This window comes from Blennius ocellaris (assembly GCF_963422515.1).
Source record: "Blennius ocellaris genome assembly, chromosome: 10".
NCBI classification, from domain to species: domain Eukaryota; kingdom Metazoa; phylum Chordata; class Actinopteri; order Blenniiformes; family Blenniidae; genus Blennius; species Blennius ocellaris.
Window position 1 is genome coordinate 20,674,594 of NC_137659.1, and position 19,203 is coordinate 20,693,796.

The 19,203-nt window shown below is 47.1% G+C and overlaps 1 protein-coding gene across 1 annotated transcript in view; it reads right to left on the reverse strand.

The window, feature by feature from the left end:
* Nucleotides 1–1,074: 1,074 nt before the first annotated feature.
* The window catches only part of insra (insulin receptor a), a 52,121-nt gene continuing 33,992 nt past the window's right edge, over nucleotides 1,075–19,203 (reverse strand). The window contains exons 4-21 of the mRNA XM_080503398.1: nucleotides 16,629–16,768; nucleotides 16,156–16,300; nucleotides 15,599–15,813; nucleotides 14,513–14,639; nucleotides 13,450–13,703; nucleotides 10,026–10,193; nucleotides 8,760–8,958; nucleotides 7,408–7,691; nucleotides 7,162–7,301; nucleotides 6,598–6,757; nucleotides 6,023–6,122; nucleotides 5,879–5,946; nucleotides 5,544–5,773; nucleotides 5,300–5,410; nucleotides 4,575–4,734; nucleotides 4,356–4,485; nucleotides 3,996–4,130; nucleotides 1,075–3,117 (exon numbers count right to left, since the gene is read on the reverse strand). Of these exons, the coding sequence (XP_080359524.1) occupies nucleotides 2,760–3,117; nucleotides 3,996–4,130; nucleotides 4,356–4,485; nucleotides 4,575–4,734; nucleotides 5,300–5,410; nucleotides 5,544–5,773; nucleotides 5,879–5,946; nucleotides 6,023–6,122; nucleotides 6,598–6,757; nucleotides 7,162–7,301; nucleotides 7,408–7,691; nucleotides 8,760–8,958; nucleotides 10,026–10,193; nucleotides 13,450–13,703; nucleotides 14,513–14,639; nucleotides 15,599–15,813; nucleotides 16,156–16,300; nucleotides 16,629–16,768 (3,124 nt within the window). The 3' untranslated portion in view covers nucleotides 1,075–2,759. The remainder of the gene's footprint in view (nucleotides 3,118–3,995; nucleotides 4,131–4,355; nucleotides 4,486–4,574; nucleotides 4,735–5,299; nucleotides 5,411–5,543; nucleotides 5,774–5,878; nucleotides 5,947–6,022; nucleotides 6,123–6,597; nucleotides 6,758–7,161; nucleotides 7,302–7,407; nucleotides 7,692–8,759; nucleotides 8,959–10,025; nucleotides 10,194–13,449; nucleotides 13,704–14,512; nucleotides 14,640–15,598; nucleotides 15,814–16,155; nucleotides 16,301–16,628; nucleotides 16,769–19,203) is intronic.

A 19,203-nucleotide genomic window follows, 5' to 3' on the forward strand; every position in this document is an offset into this window, starting at 1 on the left:
TGCATTTAGATTTTCAAAAAGAAGCCAATTGATCGGGGTTTTAAATACTTAACTGATACTGGACGTTTATTACTCATTAAATATTATTGCTTTCATGCCAGAATGATCTTTGCCTGATGGGGAGTCTTGAAAGAAGCTCTGCTTCCTTTCCCTCCAGCTGCCTCCTCCATCTCGTCCTCCTGATTATGAGATTTCAATCAGAAAGGCCTCCTTGGTGTGAGAGCAGGTTCAGATTCTTCCTCAAATCCCACAAAATACGTGATTCAATCCATTTGTGAACAGAAGATGGCAGTCCTGAGTCACTGCAGCCTGTGACCTGTACAGTCACTTTCTTAAACCATAAATTGAGTCATGGCACCATCTTGTGGTATCAACTGGTATTACAGGATTTGCAGGACAAACTACTAAAAATGTCAATTTAACAGATTATTCCGAGTACAGACCATGTAACAAGTCATAATCTCAACAAGGCATAAATTGTAGGAATTGTTGGCTTTTCAATACCTAATTTAACTGACCTGCTCCATGTAAAGACGTTTGACTGGGAATTAAATACACTTTTAGTAACATTTGATAGTTTTTGCATCATATGCAACACATTTCTCAGGAACATGCAGAAAGGAGATATTACTTGTAATGTGTGTTAAATATTGCATTTCATATTCTGCAAGGGATCGTTTTAACTTCAGGATCTTCTGATTGGGTAAATGTTTCCTTCGAAACTGCTTATATGTTATAATCAGGTACTTTATTATGGCATCAGAACATTATTCCTCAATGTGAACAGAGCAAACTGATGTCTCACTTTATATTGTACAGGATGTTGAATTTCTCATCACTATAGTTCAATTGTCAAATATTTCTAGTGAAAAAGTTTTTTTTTTTGGTAGTTTGTTCTCCCTGTGGAAGATAAATCCCCCCCCCCTTTTTAGCCATAATCCCAAAACATGTGTTAGGTTATCAGCATGTGTGACCAGACACTCCAGTCTCCATCCGAGTGGTGCTGCAGCTTTCTTCTGAAAAGTTTCCTCTGATGGTTCTTCACAGTAAAGGCGCTGCAGAAACACAAGTGAATTCAATGACTCCCGACTTTTCTGCGTAAACCTCATGATTCACGTCGATGTCCTGCGGCTCCAGTGAGGCAACAGAGTGGAAGAACGGAAGAGGGGAAACAAAACAAAAACAAAAGCCAGTGGCAGAGCCTCTGCGTGAATGCACCTTGCTGCATTATTTACAGCACTATTTTATTTGATCTTGATATGACGGCCAGACATCTCAAGCTGAAGACGCCACACACTCCTTCTCCGGGGGCATCGTATCGGTAAAAAGACCAAGTGCTGTTTGTTGATCATGAGACCACAAAAAAAAAAAAAAGAAGAAGAAAAAGCTAATTAGTATGATTTTTCTGGATTAGAAAAAAAATAAACATAAGAGACTAACATGTAAAAACAGTTTTTTTTTCTATGACCAGAAAAAAAAAAAAAAAACTCGAGAATGACAACAGATCAGCTATGTACAAAAAACATCAATATAATATTTATACATATATTTATGTTTTGCTTTTTTGTTGTTTTTTTTTTTTTTTCTTCCATTGTCTATACCCACTAAAATATACCAACAAAGCAGCTATTGGTCAATCTGAGGAACTCGTTCGACAACTTGTTTTCTGAAAACAGTTTAAATATCCTTCAGCTGTAAGTGTGAAACCTCAAAAAAAGAAAAGAAAGAGAAAACAGAAAAATAACCAACAGAAAAGAGAAAGAAAGACTGGTAAATAAATAAAAAAATATATATAACCCGACAAAAGTGTGTGTGTGTCTGTATCCTGTGTGCCGTCTTGGAATACTGCAGAGTGTGTGTGTGTGTGTGTAGGGGAGCGAGAGAGAGAGACAGAGAGAGAGACAGAGAGAGAGACAGACAGAGACAGAGAGACAGAGACAGAGAGACAGAGAGACAGAGAGACAGAGAGACAGAGAGACAGAGAGACAGAGAGACAGAGAGACAGAGAGACAGAGAGACAGAGAGACAGAGAGAGAGAGAGAGAGAGAGAGAGAGAGAGAGAGAGAGAGAGAGAGAGAGAGAGAGAGAGAGAGAGAGAGAGAGAGAGAGAGAGAGAGAGAGAGAGGTTCTCCAGTGGATCAGAGTGTCGGAGGGAGCAGAGAGTTTCTCCGGAGCCTTTTCAAGTTCGTGACGAGCGACGCCACAGGCGCGAGGAGAAGGGCACTTTTATTTATTCCGACACGTTACGACCCGGCGATGAACTCTGAGGAAGAGGAGGAGGAGGAGGAGGAAGATGAGGAGGGGACAGTCTGGACTGGTGGTGGTGGAGGGTGTGTGTGTGTGTATGTGTGTGTGAGAGAGAGAGGGATTTCATAGCAGCCTTCTTGTTTGTCAAGAGTTTGTTTCACAGTTGAATTCATTTTCCGCCCAGTCCGTCACAAACTTGGCAACAATATGTACAGTATATAAACTACAATCATGAAGAGGAGAGACGTCATCCTTAAATACAAAAAGTGTCTTCTGAGGTCGGCGTGGGGACTCGCGGTAGCGCTGTAGTGTTTGTGGCATGTGAGGTGAGGGGGAGAAAAAAATAAAGTCCTGAGATATGCACTGAGGGGAGGAGGAGGAGGGGGGTTGTGGTGGTTGTGATAAAAAGTGGGATCTATATATAAAACGATGACCCAAAAAACAAAACAAAAAAACCCCAGAAACAAAAATATATTCAGATCTATGGCGTCTCTGTTTGCGGGCGCAGTGTGTTAGGAGGGGCTGGAGCGCGGCAGGGCCAGTATCCGTCCGTTGGTCTTGCCCCCGTTCATGTGCGTGAAGGGGATGTGGTGCTCCTCGTAGCTGCCCCGCAGGCCCACCGACGAGCCCTCGTCCCTGTCCAGACACTGCTCCCGCTGCGAGTACGACGACGGGTCCAGCGGGATGCTCTCCATGTTCTCCATGTCCAGGTCGAAGTCCTCGCTCTCCGGCGGCTTGTTCTCCTCGCTGTAGAAGAAGGAGAGCTCCTGGAAGGAGGGGTGCAGGTCCTCCCGCAGCATCTCGATGATCTCCTGGAAGGTGGGCCGCATCTTGGGGTTGTACTGCCAGCACATCTGCATCAGGTTGTGTCTGTGGGGGGGGGGATCCTGAGTTACAACCTGCTGTTTGACAAAACTGAGGCGCTGCAGGATTCATCACCTCATGTGTCGAAATGGCAGATTTGTCTTTTTGCAGTGGTGATCATTGAAATACATTTCAAGCATGAATCAGGAATAAGAGATGTCTTAATACGATTATGTGAATATTTTTCTCTCTCATTATATGTCAACATTGTCGTGTTTTCTTTTGATCGTCTTTGAGGACAAAACCACACACTTACCTGATAAAGTGTTCCTCGTCAATGGATTTGAATATTCCCACAACCTCAGTGTCATTTTTACATCAACTCATTGTCACTCTGTCTCAATCTCTATGAACTGCTACGCTATGACCTCAGTGGAAAAAACTAGGAACAGTAGTTACATTTATTGAAAATGTACAGTGAATCTTTTGAACACTGTTCCACACCTCTGCTTTAAAGAGGTGAAAACACACTGAAAAGTAAAAGCCTCTTTGTCATTTGTTGACATTTCTGGTAATGTCGGAACTTCCAGGATCATTCTTGTTTCTGTGTTGGACACGTGATGGAGCAGGTGCTACACATGAGATCACAGGTGAGACATGCTGGGTTACTGTGGGCACTAGGATCAGAAATAATGGAGGGTTTGATCAGAAAAGTGTCAAACGATATGGCTGATAATGCGCCGACATGAATAATTAAGGAAGAAGCAGCTTCAGTGGCACGAAACTAAAAAATATTGTTTGCTTTGTTGTGTGTGTGTGTGTGTGTGTGTGTGTGTGTGTGTGTGTGTGTGTGTGTGTGTGTGTGTGTGTGTGTGTGTGTGTGTGTGTGTGTGTGTGTGTGTGTGTGTGTGTGTGTGTGTGTGTCTTCCTGGGACTCTACTCACAGTCTGTCTGCGCAGTTGTCCGGCCGGTCCAGGGAGTGTCCGTCCATGACGAACTTGAGGACCTGCTCGTTGGACAGGCCCTGGTACGGCTGCTCGGCCAGCGTGCTGATCTCCCACAGCACCACCCCGAAAGACCTGGGACACGTGGAAAACCCTCTCAAGTCACTTCACGTCAAAGTCAACGAGTGAAAACACAGAAAGGCTAAAGGTTCCCGACATGAACTTTCACAATTTCTTGACGGCTCTGTCCTTTCATGTCCAAACAAACAACGTGTTAAAATCCAGACTCTACGATCGGCGGCGGCGACTCGTTGGGAGTCAGCGGCTCATACGACACGTGGCTACGAGGCGTTCACTGACCAGCAGTCTGAATGAGCAGTGAAGACTCCGTCCTTCAGAGACTCGGGGGCCATCCACCGGACGGGCAGCAGACCCTTCCCCCCCTTCCTGTAGTAGTCCGTCTCGTAGATGTCTCGAGTCATGCCGAAGTCTGGAAAGACAAAAGACGAGTGTCGGGAGAACGGTGGAGGGACTCTGGTTGTTCTCATCTTGAGGTGAGGTTCTCCAAAAAGAGCCTACCTCCTATTTTGACGGTGAGGTCGTGAGCGACCATGCAGTTCCTGGCCGCCAGGTCTCTGTGCACAAACTTCTTGGCGTTGAGGTACGCCATGCCGTCTGCGATCTCCGCCGCCATTTGGATCATCTCCTTCAGGGTGGGAGGCGGGCGGCCCGGGTTGTTCTGGGGGACACAACAAACGACGACGGTGCGTTTACATGCAAACGTTTCTCATGTCAAATCAAATCAATGGAAAAAAGTGAAACTCGACCAAAGATGAGCAGAATTCAGATAAATAGACACACCGAGACGTTTAGACTCGGGAAAGACGTCCACGCTTGTGGGCAACGCCACGCACTTTCTATCCGATTCCGTTCAGTTAAAACCAACACTGGTACTGCAGGTACCGAACTCAAGATCGCCGCCTCAAAATGATGCGACTGATTTCCGTATCAGTGGAAAACGCTCCACATGAACCGATCCAGAAACTGGTAAGTCAATCCGTCGTGACGTTGATAGAAAGAGGATAAAGTTTTATACGGCGTGTGTGTTTTTCCTTTGAATGTTTCCTCGAAAGAATTTTATTGTCTGAAAAACCAATAAAGACCGACGGTTCAGATTAAAACCGCCGCGACGTGCTCAAACGTGTTGATAGGAGCAGTGAAGCTTCTGTTGTTCCGCTCTCTGTGCAGAGATACGACGAGACGAGGAGAAACCCCCGGAGGGGTGCGTCATGGCGAAGGTTTACCTCGGCGTCGGGTCGTAGCGAGCGCAGGAAGCTCTTCAGGTCCCCGTGAGTCATCAGCTCCATCACCACCAGCGTGGGCTGACCTTTGGACACCACGCCCAGCAGCCGCACCTGACGGTACAGGGACGGGGGAGGGGTTCAGTTCACCGCCGCCATCGTCCGACTGATCAATACTGACACGTAAACACTCCGGTTTGTGGCCAATCTGGGTGAAACATTCAAACACGATGAAGAGGTGGTTTACCACGTGGTGACAGATGAAGGCCTTCATGACCGAGGCCTCGTTCAGGAACTCGATCCTCTCCCTCAGGCTCGCCGACTCGTTCACCGTCTTCACCGCCACGTGCATGTCGCCCTCGCCTTTGATGATGTCCTTGGCGATGCCCTCGTACACCATGCCGAAGGAGCCCTGGCCCAGCTCCCGGAGGATGGCGATCTTCTCCCGGCCCACCTCCCACTCGTCTTCCTCGTACACTGCAAACACACCTTTTACTTTACTGATGAACACACACACACACGCACGCACGCACGCACGCACACACACACACACACACACACAGACAGGAGGACAGGTCTTACCGTCATTAGCACTGAGGTATTCGGGGTTTGAGGAAGCGTAGATGGGACCACTGGGACCCTGAGTTTGACTGGAAGGAGACAGAAGCTCGTTATTAACGCCGGTCCCACTGAAAACCTTGCAGGTTCGTTCGTGTGGCGGCGTACTTCTTCTTGAACATGACGAACCCGGCCAAGGCCACACACAGCAGCAGCACGAAGCAGATGATTGGCCCGATGACGATCTTGAAAACGTGAAGAGGATCAACTGCGGAGGAACGTCAGTACGCAGAGTGAGTCACACAAACAACAAACAAACAAACAAATCCCAGGCAGCAGCATCAGTTTTGAACCGGCAGCAGGTTTTTTCATATTGTCTTTTAAAACTCCCCGATTTGCTCTGCAAACCTTTTATTTTTGTAATTTTTTAATTAGTCAGAAGGAACGTCCATGGGTTGAAGTGCAACATGTCAATGTGTAAAGAGAAAATAGTTAAATAAAGACGAGCTTCATTTCAGAAAAGCGGGGACATTGTATAAATGTGAATACAAATGAAAAAAAAAAATGAAGTTATGAGACACTATTGACATGACGGTGGTTAGATGTCAATATTGGTCTTCATGGTTTAAAACACTGGTTTCTAAAAAGCGACAATGACAATTAAACAGCAGCACGACAAAAGGTCCTGCTCCTCACTTCCTCATGGACTGGGTTTCTCTCTTTTTATTTTTATGGAGACTTACTGCCGTCTTCCACGTGGAAATACGTGGGCTCGGTCCAAGATCCGTTCCCGGCCAGCGAGGTGGCCCTGATCCTCACCGTGTAGTTCCCAGGATGCATCACCTTCAGCTTGCAGCCACGGGTCACTTTGTACATGTTCCTGGACACACAGTAGTGCAGCTCCTGCACAGGGGGAGGGGGGGGGGGGGGGGGAGGGGGGGTGGAGTTCAGGGGCATAACAGCAGAGTCACAGCTTAATTCTAAATAGGATATTTGGACTCATTTTGCCGAGTCACAGCAGCCAGTGACTTTATTTTTTCAAAGCTTTTCCACGGTGGAAACATCTAAAGCTGAATTTGACCGTTTTTTCCCCCACAGCAAATAAGATAAGACGCGTCTGCACCATTCTGATGTTTGGCCGCCGCGTCTCCATGGCAGCTAAAACACTGGGCGACGCTCAAACGATGCCTGCATTAAGGTCATCAGATAAAATGCCGGGTGCAGTAATAGGAAGAAGCTCGGGAGCACGGGCTGAACTCTGTGATATGAGTGTGTGTGTGTGTGTGTGTGTGTGTGTGTGTGTGTACCTCTGTGTCTCCCAGCCTCTTGTAGTTGACCTCATACAGGATGATCATCCCGTTGGGGGCGGCGGGCTCCTGCCAGGTGATGTGCACCGTGTCCTTGGTCACCTCGTAGCTGATGGGACCCGAGATGTCGTCGGCTTTATCTGTGAAAAAAAAAAAAAAAAAACCCAACATTTCATTTTGATCGGTCAAGGGCTTCACCACACGCGATTCCAAACGAGAGCATTAAACCATCGGCCGGTCGGTCACCTTCGGGCAGCGTGCGCGCGCTGACGTACGCCGCCATGCTGCAGCGGCCCGGGTCGGACGGGTGGTTGCAGGCGTGGATCTCGATCTGGTAGCTGGTGAAGTGGCGCAGGCTGGAGATGACGGTGGACTCCTTGGCGTGGACGGTGACCACCGTCTTGGTGCTCTCGAAGGTCTCCTCGTCCTCGTCCGGGGCGCCCGTGCCCTCGGGCGGGCTGGGGGCGGTGGTGAGGAAGGGGAGGGTCCGGTTGGCGACGCCCATCACGGCGCGGCGCTGCCTGGAGCGTCTGGGCGAGACACACAAGAGGCTGTTTGGAGGTGGAGTCATGAAACGTGGCGCAGCAGTGACAGATACAACCAGCAGGAGCCAGGAAGGATTATGATTATAAGGGATAAATCCAACAAAGGCTGGGTTTCTATTCAATTACACAAAATGGCACGCATTTAATTCATTCATTTATTTAATTCACAACCAATCCCACTTTGACTTGTTTCGTTCAAATAATTCAAAAGGAGATTTCTGCCTTAGGATGAATAAAGAAATCACTTTTTTTAATCTAAAAAAAAAAAATCAAAATCATCAGATTATGAACATTGATAAAGTTAAAAAGGTTATAGAATTAATATCAAAGTTATAATGGTTAATAATACAATTGTAAGATTAGGTAATGTTGTATTTGTCACAAAAGTGAGAAATGTCAGTGTCGCAGCAGCAACGTGGACAGAACGTTTTTCAAACACACACACACACACACACACACACGTTAGTATTAATAGATGTGAAAATGGCAGCAGCAATAGAAACAAATAGGAGCATCAAAAACATGACAGAGGATAACAAACATGAACAACATAGACAATACAAGCTGTGATGGTTAACATTAGGAGTATGAAGCTATGATAAGTAATGAATGTTATGAAGGTTATGAAAATAGTATCAGAAATACCTAAAACATTTTCTTTTATCTCCCTGCATGAACTGGGCCTTATGTAGACATAAAGCGTGACGTGTACGTGTGTTTAATAGCGCCTCAGAGAAAGGCGTTGAATAAAAATGTCACATCAATGGAAAGAAACTTGTACCATGAGTAGAACAAAAGAGTATGTTGGGTCTCTAATGAGTGGAAGTGAAGGACTGAGACACAGACTGGCACAAATGATGCCGAAGATAACTGGTTTAAACAGGATCAGTTATTTTATAATAAGGTTTTTTTTAATAATTGTGAACCGGTGGATTTGCACGTTTGATCGGTGGACACTTGTGATGCAGTAACAATTCAACGTTAAACTGAGAAAGTGTCTGCGTTGATCTTGACGGAGTCACCGAGGACGTGGGGTCGTCCCAAGAGTCTTACTTGATCTCGAAGACTTCGTTGTGCAGGTAGTTCTCGAAGGTCTTGCGATACTCGGAGTCCTCCTTCTCCTTCTTCAGCTCCTTGTCGGTTTTGGGGCAGGCGCAGCACCGCGTCCCCGGACCCTGCTCCTCCGTCTGGTTCCACTTCTGCTCCTCGTCGCTGTCCACCTGAGTGGGAACCCGCGACGGCAGCTTCATCCCTTCAGGGAGGAAGAGTGTGTTCAGATGACAGAGCAACACACACACTGGAGTCCTCGCAGTGTGTGGTGGAGATGAATCAGCAGTGACACGACCCCCCTGAAGACCCCCCATCTTTCAGGATGTGAGGCACTTTTGGGGGGTTAAAAAGAGAAAGGAGCCGGAGGGCCCACTGGTGGCGGGGCTTTGATGTAGGCGGGGCTTTGATGTGGGCGGGGCAGCGACCAAAAATAATTCAACCGAGATAAACATCTGAACTCCTCCTGAACCTGAGACGCACAGACGGAAACATCTCCACTATTCGTCGTGGTTTCTAGGAAAGCTCCTGGTGATTAATTCTTGTCCAGACAAAAATGTCAATCGAGCCAAGTCTGAAAATTAAAAAGCTCCATTAGCGTCCTGAAGCCTTTAAAGCTCCATCGTAGTTAAATAGGAGCAGATGTCCTGAGGCGGTTATCTTCTCAGATCACATCACGGCATCTTAACACTTTGCTTTACAAGACGCTGGGATGAAGCTGGTGACAGGCACTGGGGCTTATGTACACTCACGACGGTTCTCTTTTTCTTTTATTAGTTATTCTTGGTATTGGTAGGAGAGACTCACGGTACTGCAGTGTAGTTTTTAGCATCGTAGCAAAAGTGAGGGGTGTGGATGAAAGGGTGGAAACCAAATCGATTCAAATCACTTTTGTTTCAAGAAGCACTGAAAACCCGATGATGGAGCATCTTCCTCCTCGCTGATGTAACGTCCTAAGGTCCTCCTCCCAACTGGCATTTTGTCATTTTGAACACTCGAACAAACAAGTGTGATGAAGTCCGCTGCCTTGCACAACGCCGACGACAATACAACCGCTTGTAAGAGAAGGGGAAGTTACCAAACACGAGCACTTACCCAGTAAATGGTCAAGATAAACCACATGCACCCTCTGAGGGTTCGGGGGCTTCGGCACAAGCTTCTGCAAATATTTTCATCAAAGCTCTTTCCTTCCCGGGCCTCAAAAAAAAAACCCTGACCGCTTTCCAAAGAAGTGAAACGAGGAGCCGGAGGAAGCCGGCGGCAGACGCTCACCCTTCTGGCAGTAGTCAAACTTGTAGAGCTCGCTGGCCTCGGGCTGGCGCTGGCAGAACACCAGGTAGTGGGTGATGTTGCCGTTGGGGTCGTTGGGGGGCTTCCACTTGAGGATGATCTGCGAGGAGGAGTTGGAGGAGGAGATGGGGTCCAGGGGCACGGAGGGCTCTGAGGGAGACAGCAGGCAGACGTGGCGGGTTAAACATGGAGGAGTCGGTCTGACCGGCAGGGAAACACCGGACTTGTTCCTGAAGTAAGAGTCACAAAGAGGCGGGTGAATTACGTCTGCTTTAGTTTATTCATCTCCAGGCCACACGTCTGTGTCCACCTTTTATTTCACTTTGTTCTTTATTTTCATTCCATTGCCAATTTTTACTTTATCCAATTGCTTTGCTGTTGTATTTTACACATTTCAGTTGAAGAGTGGATCTAACATGGTTTCCTTGTTATATATGTTCTTACCTATAGAAATCCCTCATCTGCTGTTTGTTTCTGTTTACATCTGCTTCAGATGCAAATAAAAAAATAAACACAGTGTATTTAATAGTCCCCAGGTGCAATTTCGCAGGTCACCTCAGCATTCACAACAGCATTCACAACCCGCAAAGCGTCCCGGTGACGTGAGCTGATTGAAGGAGTGTGTGAAGCTTTCACTTGTGTCTGTTGCTGCCAGGAACCCAGTAGTGCTGCTGGTGGACAAACCGGTTCTGAAGGGAACACCGAGTATCCTCACCGTCCTCATCTCATCACTTAAAAGTCATCATGTTTTCTTCTCTCTTTTTTTTTTTTAAACGTTGAGATGCATCCAGAGACCCGGGGCACAGCTGTCTGAGAATGGAACGCTGGGGGGGGGGGGCACATAGAGCTCAGCTGGGCTGTCTCAGTGCGTCACATCGCCCTGCTTGCTGCTGTGCCACACACACACACACACACACACTACATTTCAGCACTAACAGCTTATTGACACTGACAGTTATGCCCTCCTGAGGAAGTATGATGGTTGTATATGACACAGACCTGAACCACGTCTGTGTGACGAACTCACATACTAAAAAGAACCCCATGAACTTTGATTCACTTCAGTTAAACTCCACCAGTATTCATATGAATCAAGTGGTACCGTTTGTTTATTTAGCATTATTTGGTTTATGTTTGTGTTCATTCCTGAGTATTTAAATTCACTTGTGTTTTTATGTTGCACCTGGAAATACACTTTACTTTCTTATTAGAGTGTCTTTGTGTGCTTCTCTGTCTGTCTGTCTCTCTCTGTCTGTCTCCCTCTGTCTGTCTGTCTCCCTCTCTCTCTCTGTCTCCCTCTGTCTGTCTGTCTGTCTCTCTCTCTCTCTCTCTCTCTGTCTGTCTGTCTCCCTCTGTCTGTCTGTCTCTGTCTGTCTGTCTGTCTGTCTCTCTCTCTCTCTCTCTCTCTCTCTCTCTCAATCTCTCTGTCTCTCAATCTGTCTGTCTGTGTCTCTCTCTCTGTCTGTCTCTCTCTCTCAATCTGTCTGCCTGTCTCTCTCTGTCTCTGTCTCTCTCTCTCTCCGTCTGTCTCTCTCTCGGTCGGTCAGTCTGTCTCTCTCTCTTTCTGTGTCTCTCTCTGTCTGTCTGTCTCTCTCATCTGTCTCTCTCTCTGTCTGTCTGTCTGTGTCTGTGTGTCTCTCTCTCTCTCTCTCTCTGTCTCTCTCTCTCTCCAGGTCGGTGATCAGCAGCCCCGGAGGCAGATCCTGCCACCTGCCTCCCTTCTCCTCGCCCAGTGCCAAGGACAGAAGTGAGACCGACATACTCGCAGCACAGACTCCCACCAGTCAATAATAGTAACACCACAACACCAACCTATAAATAGCTGCAGGACAGGAGAGGAGCTCAGACTGGGTTTCCATGTTTGGGCGAGTGAAGTGCAGAAAAGAAGAAATGAAGTGACCGACTTTACAGTCTTGTGATTGAGGCCCAATAATCTCTGGACAACAGACCCAGAGCTCCAGTTTCTGTCCTTTTGGAAGCCGACGTTCAAACAGACTCTGAAATGATTGTTTCTTTAGTGCAGCAACAAACACTCTGGTGCTAATGGGCTGATAATACATGAACAGAAACCGGGGGAAAAGTCCTGCTGCACATCTGTGTTGCCGTTGATGTCAGTAAGAAGGGAATTTATGCCCACCTTATGAAACGCAATGTCGTGGCCAAAAGACGAGAAACATCTGGTGAAATAATAAAGCGCCAGCTGCATGCTACAACCACAAAAATGAATAAAGACTGACGTTAAGACCTCTCTTAAGCCGCACCAAAAGTGCAGGGAAGGAACGGAGCGGTGCGGCGCAGTAAGGCAAAGCTGCCCAGAGACAAGTCTGGTGCCTTTCCTCTGCAGAAAATGGTTCAAATGTAGGCGGGGCTTAGCGCTCTGCAGATTTGTGACGTTGCAACAGATCTGGACCGTATGAATCCTCTGTTGTTGTTTACATCCTCCGCTTTGCACTGGTTGTTTTGTTAACTTTGTTTGGGGTTTTTTTGCAGCCAGCTGCAACTTCCGTGTTGGTTTCCAGAGAGCGAACGCCGGTCGGACCGGCTTTGTGCCGCCGTGTGTGGACGCGGTCCGAGTACGACGGTCGCGTCGCATCCCCTGCTAGCGGAGCTGCGGCCAGCGACGTGGAGGTCTGTCCTCAATAGGACATGCAAACATGCTATGCTAATAAATTGAAAGTGGAACGAACACACCTGGATAAAGCCACTGAAAATGAGTGAAATATTGCATGTAGACTGAACTGATGCTTTCTGGCCTTTTTTTTTTTTTTTTTTACTTTTGCAGTGGCTTTGATAAGTTGGGCCAGATATACCGAGCAACAGACAGTCAGCGGAGCAGGTGGACGTTCCACTCGTGTCCCGGATTGTTGTGCATCTTCAGCAATGTGCGTCAGACGGGCGTCACGGGGGCTCGTCCCCGCTGCCTTCCTCTCGCCCTTCATACCTCGGACGTCAGCAATCAGACAGATCTGCACAAGTATTCTGACAACTCTGCCGCAAGTTGGAAGCGTCAGAAAGGGCGACGTGGCGGAATACAGAGCGACTGCAGATTACTTGGTTGCAGGGTGTGACGTGAACCATTTGCAGCTCAAAGTCAGGAAAACATGAGGAGCGGGTTACAAGCACAGAGCCAAAGTGGCTGAAATTTTAAATAAAAAAACACTGACAGCTTCTACAACACCGGTGAGGGGCGCTTCAATTTTCTGAACAGACTTCGATCCTATTAGAATAACTTATTATTAGAGAAACTTTAACATGCATCTTTACAGACACTTTGCTCGAGTATTTGTTGAACCAAAAAAAGAATAAAAAGCTCACTTTAGGGAACATAGAGGAATCCAGGAGGAATAAATCAAGACAAAATCCGTGGTTCTAATTACAAGCCCCATGTGGACTCTGTGGGTCTTACTTGTAGCGTTGGTGCGCACGTAGATGATCTCGCTCTTGGCCCCGTGCACCTGGTGCTCGTCCGAGGCCGACAGCTGGGTCTTCACCATGATGGCGTACTGCGTCCAGGGCTTCAGGGGCAGGATGAGGTGGCCCGGTTCAAACTGCTCCTTGTCCCCATCCGTGGCTCGACGCGGCGGGTCCACATCAGCGATCACCCAGCTGTTCGATCCACAGGCATCCTGCCCGTCAAACTCTGTCACGTTCTGAAACGGCCTGTTCAAAAAAAAACACAAGAAAGAGGAAGCGAGCAAAGTCATTTTCCTGTTGGTTTATTACTAATTTATCCCAAAACATTTCAGGTAAATGAGAGAATATCTAGGATATTGTAATGTTACAGTGAATCTCAGCTCATTTGAAAATGCGCTCAACGCTTCAATCGATTTTGGTGATGTCTTTGCTCTCCACACCTCTTAGCCAATCCGGGGTTTTAGAATTTCCCCACTCTGGGAACCATGTTAAAAAAAACAACAACCTGTTTACAGACTTCTAAAATGCCGCCTCATGTGGATGATTGGCTAAAAATGGCTCGTTTCAGTGAACCTGCATTCTCGTGTGGACGACGCCCCCCCCCCCCCCAAGACTGAAAATGTGGCTGTTAGCATCCTGTACTGCCATGTCATTCAAAAGTACGACTCAGCTCTTCACTTCCCAACAGTAATTGCCGAGCATTTTCAAGGATTTAACAGGTTTTTCTATTCAATGTGCATATTAACTACCAAAAGAGGAATTATTGTTTCACTGCACATGGATCCCCAGAGCCGTTAGCAGTAATAATTCATAATGTGAAAATGAGGAAGTCCAGGATAAAATCACAAATTCCTCTAAGTCGTGAGACAAGGCGCCGATTGGGGCAGTTGGAGAAGGGAGGGCTAATCCTCCCCTCCTTCAGAAAACCCGGATGTTTCTTTGATGATCGTTAATTAGTGTTTTTGTGCATCAGTGAAGCATGATTTAATTCCTAAACAGCTTTGGTATCTTAAAAATGCCTGACGTCGATCCCCGTCTGATTGTGAGCGACTTACGCGTCCTTGTAGAGAACCATGAAGCCCAGCAGGTCTCTGAAGTCCGGAGGCCAGAACGCTTCCCACTTCACCATGATCTTATCGCTCATTGTTCGGATCTGCGTGAACTTCAAGACGTGGTTCTCGCCTGAACGGAAACGGCAGGACAAATAAAATCAACATAAAAATACAACCCGAACATTAAACCTGGCCATGTGCATGTTAATAAACAACCTTCCACTGTTACAAGTTCTCCTACAACCACTGGGGGGCTTAACAGAGGAAAACCTCTCACAAAAATACTTTATTAAAAGAAAAGCTGAGAATGTTTTGTTTTGGCTCAGTGCCAGTTGTTCGCAGCTGTAGCTGGTAGCAGGAGTCACACTCTGCGGTGCAGAGATTTGGCTGGTGACATTTGAGAAGGTAATTGCCGTCTGTGGTTGCAAGACCGTGACAAGAATTGTCAGCAAAGCCCTCACGCTGTACGACACAAGACCAAAGACTCTAATGTGCAGTCAAAGGTGTCAACGTGGTCGCCTGTCTTCTGTCTGGGAGAGACAAAACCACACATTGTATAAGGAGTTTTTAATATATATATATATATATATATATATATAGAGGTCGCATTTAACTATAGACCATAGAGAGAGAGAGAGAGAGAAATACACAATCTCCAAGGGTTTTTTTTTAATCTCTGTTGATAAAGTATTTTATCGGCTATTTGCCATTTGTGATTCTGAGGCGGCGGCGGCTTTACGTGATGCACCTGAACGCATCACTCTCGGCCGTCGGCTGCCGGAGCTCTGGACCACAGAAAGCGGTACGGAGAGCAGAATTATCACTTTTTGGGGCAAGTTTTTTTTTTTTAAATATATGCAGAAGTAGAATCTGGCAGCATGAAGCCTGTTCGCCCGTAAAAATCGATATATCAGTCGTGTCATTTCATAAGCCGTATGGTTCAAAGCCTGTGGAAAAAGTAGCGTCTTGTAGTCCAGAAATGACGGTACAAGGTTATAACTCTTCTGTCAGTCACAGGTCTGCAGGAGGACATTATGAGAGGTGAGGAAACGACTGTCACAATAAATAACAATGTTTTGCTTGTCTTACACGAGGCCTGGTCCCCGTTGGTCTTCGAGGCGATGTCGTTCTTGGCCTGCCTCTCCTTGGTTCCCGTCACCTCCTCCATCTTGCGGATCTCGGACATGCAGAGTTTGGAGTTGTAGTGGAAGAAGAGGCGTCCCTGCAGGATGCTCAGCTTGTGTTTGGACCAGTCCCAGAGCTGCCGCAGATTCTGGTTATCCAGGGCATAGAAGGAGTAGTTCCTGCAAAAGCAGCAGAGCACACTGCATGAATACTTCTCATGATACGTGACAATTTGTGGAGAGCATAAAAAGCCTCCTGAACAACACGAGCCGAAGACTATTTTAGCACTTCAGGGTTTCAATTTGCCGACCCGTCGCCATTTCTACTGTAAGTGTGGCCCTTGGTGCCGCGAGCGCTTCAGTGAAGTCTCCCGTACGACTTGAGGATGTCTGACCAGAAACAGCCGCCGCAGAGAGACGTTTGGAAAAAGGTCATCCCTTTCCGCTTTTAACTCGTAATTACAGGAGGAGGCTCCGACATGCTGAGGAGGAGGAGATGGGCACGGAGGACGGGAGTCTCACCCGATTTCCTGCTCCTCTCCACGAATAACACGCAGCTTGCGGAAAAAGGAGAGGGACACGAGGGCGTAGGAGCGTCGCACTGTGAGGTACCCAGTGATCTCCTCCAGCTGGCCCAGACTGGCCTCCAGCTCAGCTGCAATGTTGTCTGCAAGAACAAAAACAGCTTTCACAGACATTCTGCAGCATCCTTTGTACACAAGACAACAGCTCTCTTCACTATTTCAACTGTTCGCCACCGGTGTCTTAACTTCAGTACCTCATGGGATTTCCTAATATTTGTTCAAACTCCATATTGTTTATCGTCAGGGCTTTCTGGGCGCACTTTTATTTGGATTTCCTCTGAATCTGACTGTTTGTGTCACTGTGCGCCCCAGACGTGTGTTTGTGGCTTCGTGCAGTGTCAACATTCCCCGTGTTTGCTGTTCTGCTGCGTTAATCTTCCGTCAACTGCGATCTGATCCAAACACACTCACTTCCTCCCCGCAGGTTGATGACCAGGCTTCCGTTGAGGACGGTGCAGCCTCTTAAGGCCTGCGCAGCGGTGACCGAGTCCACTGTATTCAGGCCCATGCACACTTTGGGACAGAGTCCTGCGCAGGGAGTGCAGTTCAGGCTGGAAAACAAATGGGACGGACACACACACACACACACACACACACACACACACACACACACACACACACACACACACACACACACACACACACACACACACACACACACACACACACACACACACACACACACACACACACACACACACACACACACACACACACACACACACACGCACACGCACACGCACGCACACGCACGCACGCCAAGATTATTAGAATAATTCAGGAACCATCAGCCGAGTGTCCAGGTGTGGAAGCAACACATTCTTTAAATGTTATGGCTCAAAAGTCGTCTCTCAAGAACGTTTTGGGGTGTGTAAAATTGAACATTTTTGCCACATCCTGTACAGTACGACTGTCATCAGTTATCAGCGAGCAATTCACCCCAAATGTGGCTGCATAGAAACATAATATGACTTTTTGTTGTTCACATTACGGTTGCACCATAAATTACCAAATATATTTGGATCACACTATGAACATGCGCAGTTATATACATGTTGTAAACGACTGACTGTACTCTGAAAAATTATATTTCCATGCACTGTGCATTCATCTTTCGTAAATGTAAAATATGAAGGGGAGGAAAAAAAAAAAAAGCATGATGATTGTGGATTTAGTGGAAGAAATCGAAAGAGGAAACTACCAAGTGAACCAGAACCTCCCTGACAACAGATAAAAGGTCTGTCCTGGAACGTGATCCGGACAATCCCGACACTCGTAACACAGCAGGTGCAACTTATAGTCAGAATACCAGAGATCACGACGCTGTGCAGCTTTTGAGATCCACAACCTGGCCTGCAGCACAGACACCTGCAGCAGAGGTTCAAACGCTCTTTAAAGGAGGGAGATGGAGGAAAGCTCACAACAATGACGGGCTGTTTGGCCCGAGATTATCAACCTCGGTATGTTTTGTACGTTTTAAGAGGTGAGGAGGATGTTTAGCAGCGCTCGGGAACGAGGAATGTGCCAAGCAGCACAGCTGAGTCACTGCGACGGAGCGGCGTATCACAGCTAATCTGCAAAATGCTCCATAAACACAGAAGTGTGTGCACTGCAAGTTGTGCTTGCGAAAGAGATCACAAGCAGCTTTCGACACCATAACAAGCCTCCTTTGTGACACAACAGTCCGCCAACGGCTGAGCGGTGGCCCACGTCCTCCACCAGCTCGGGTGACCTCTTCACCTCCGCGCTGCCATATCTGCACTTCCAGCCAAGACGCTCATAAGGCCTGCGAGTGCGCTGCTTATCCTCAAAGCACTTTCATTTCCACAGCTTAGTTTGAAGCCAGCAGCGGGAGGCGGGGAGATGTCGGAGGGAGGAGATGAGCCCCCCCCCCCCCCAAAAAAAAAGGAACAAGGAGGGAGTCAAAGGGTAAAAACGGGCTGAGTTTCCAGTACAAGTGGGTTCACTATAGGTCAGCAGCCGCTTAAAGGTTTAAACCCACGTCTCCGGGTAGGAACGATCACATCTGCATGCTGGGGAAATTGTTTCAATCCCAAAATCGCTGCAAGAAGATGGAGACGAGTGCAGCTTTCTGGATGACTTCTACACATCAGCTCAGAAGGAAATCAAAAATAAAGTGGTACATCTGCGTCTTAAACTGTTGATATTCAGTATGCGGCTGTTCTTCAGTATGACGGTGCGTTGTGAGAAGCTCATGTTACAAATGTGTGACGCATTTGTGACACTTGTCTGTGATGCATGCAGCAGCACAGATCCTGAGGGCCGCTGTAACGAGATGCACGAGGGAGAAAAGCTCCATTTCTTTGCGTTCTGACAGTTTTTGAACGTTCTAGACGTCACATGGTGTGAGAATTATAGTTATCTTCATTTAAACAGAAGCAATAATAGCTTCAAACGTTTGGTCTGGAAGCCTTTTTTCCAAATATGTGCTCTGTAGAAGAATGTTGCACTGCTTGAAAGCTTACGTAATCTAGAACGTTCATCCATACTGACAGTACAAGTACGGTAAAGTCTATTATTTAGCCTTTACTCCTTATTAATTTTCTATTGGTTTTACAGCCATGTCACATTTTTTTTTGTCAAAGGGGGATTTAACATTAGCATGAATGTAAAAATGTAAAATCTCATGTTCATCCTGCACTGACCTGTAACTGGTACCTGTAGCCATGTATAACTACTTCTTTTGTCCAAGTCTCTGTGCAGGTATGTAAATATACTGCTACCACCAGTACCTTCTTCATCAATCCTGCTCACACAACATTGAGAGCAGCTTCAAGTCTCTCTTTGCTCGTAAAAACGTCGAACAGGAACTTAATGACACGGGGAATCAAGCCACCAAATGCAGACGACGACCTGCCGGCACACCTTCTCTTCTTCTGTTCTAACGACCCTCCACCTGCAGGAGACCATGTCCCTCCCCTGCTTCAGTGCACTCGGGCACTTCACCTCCACCGGCGTCATGTTT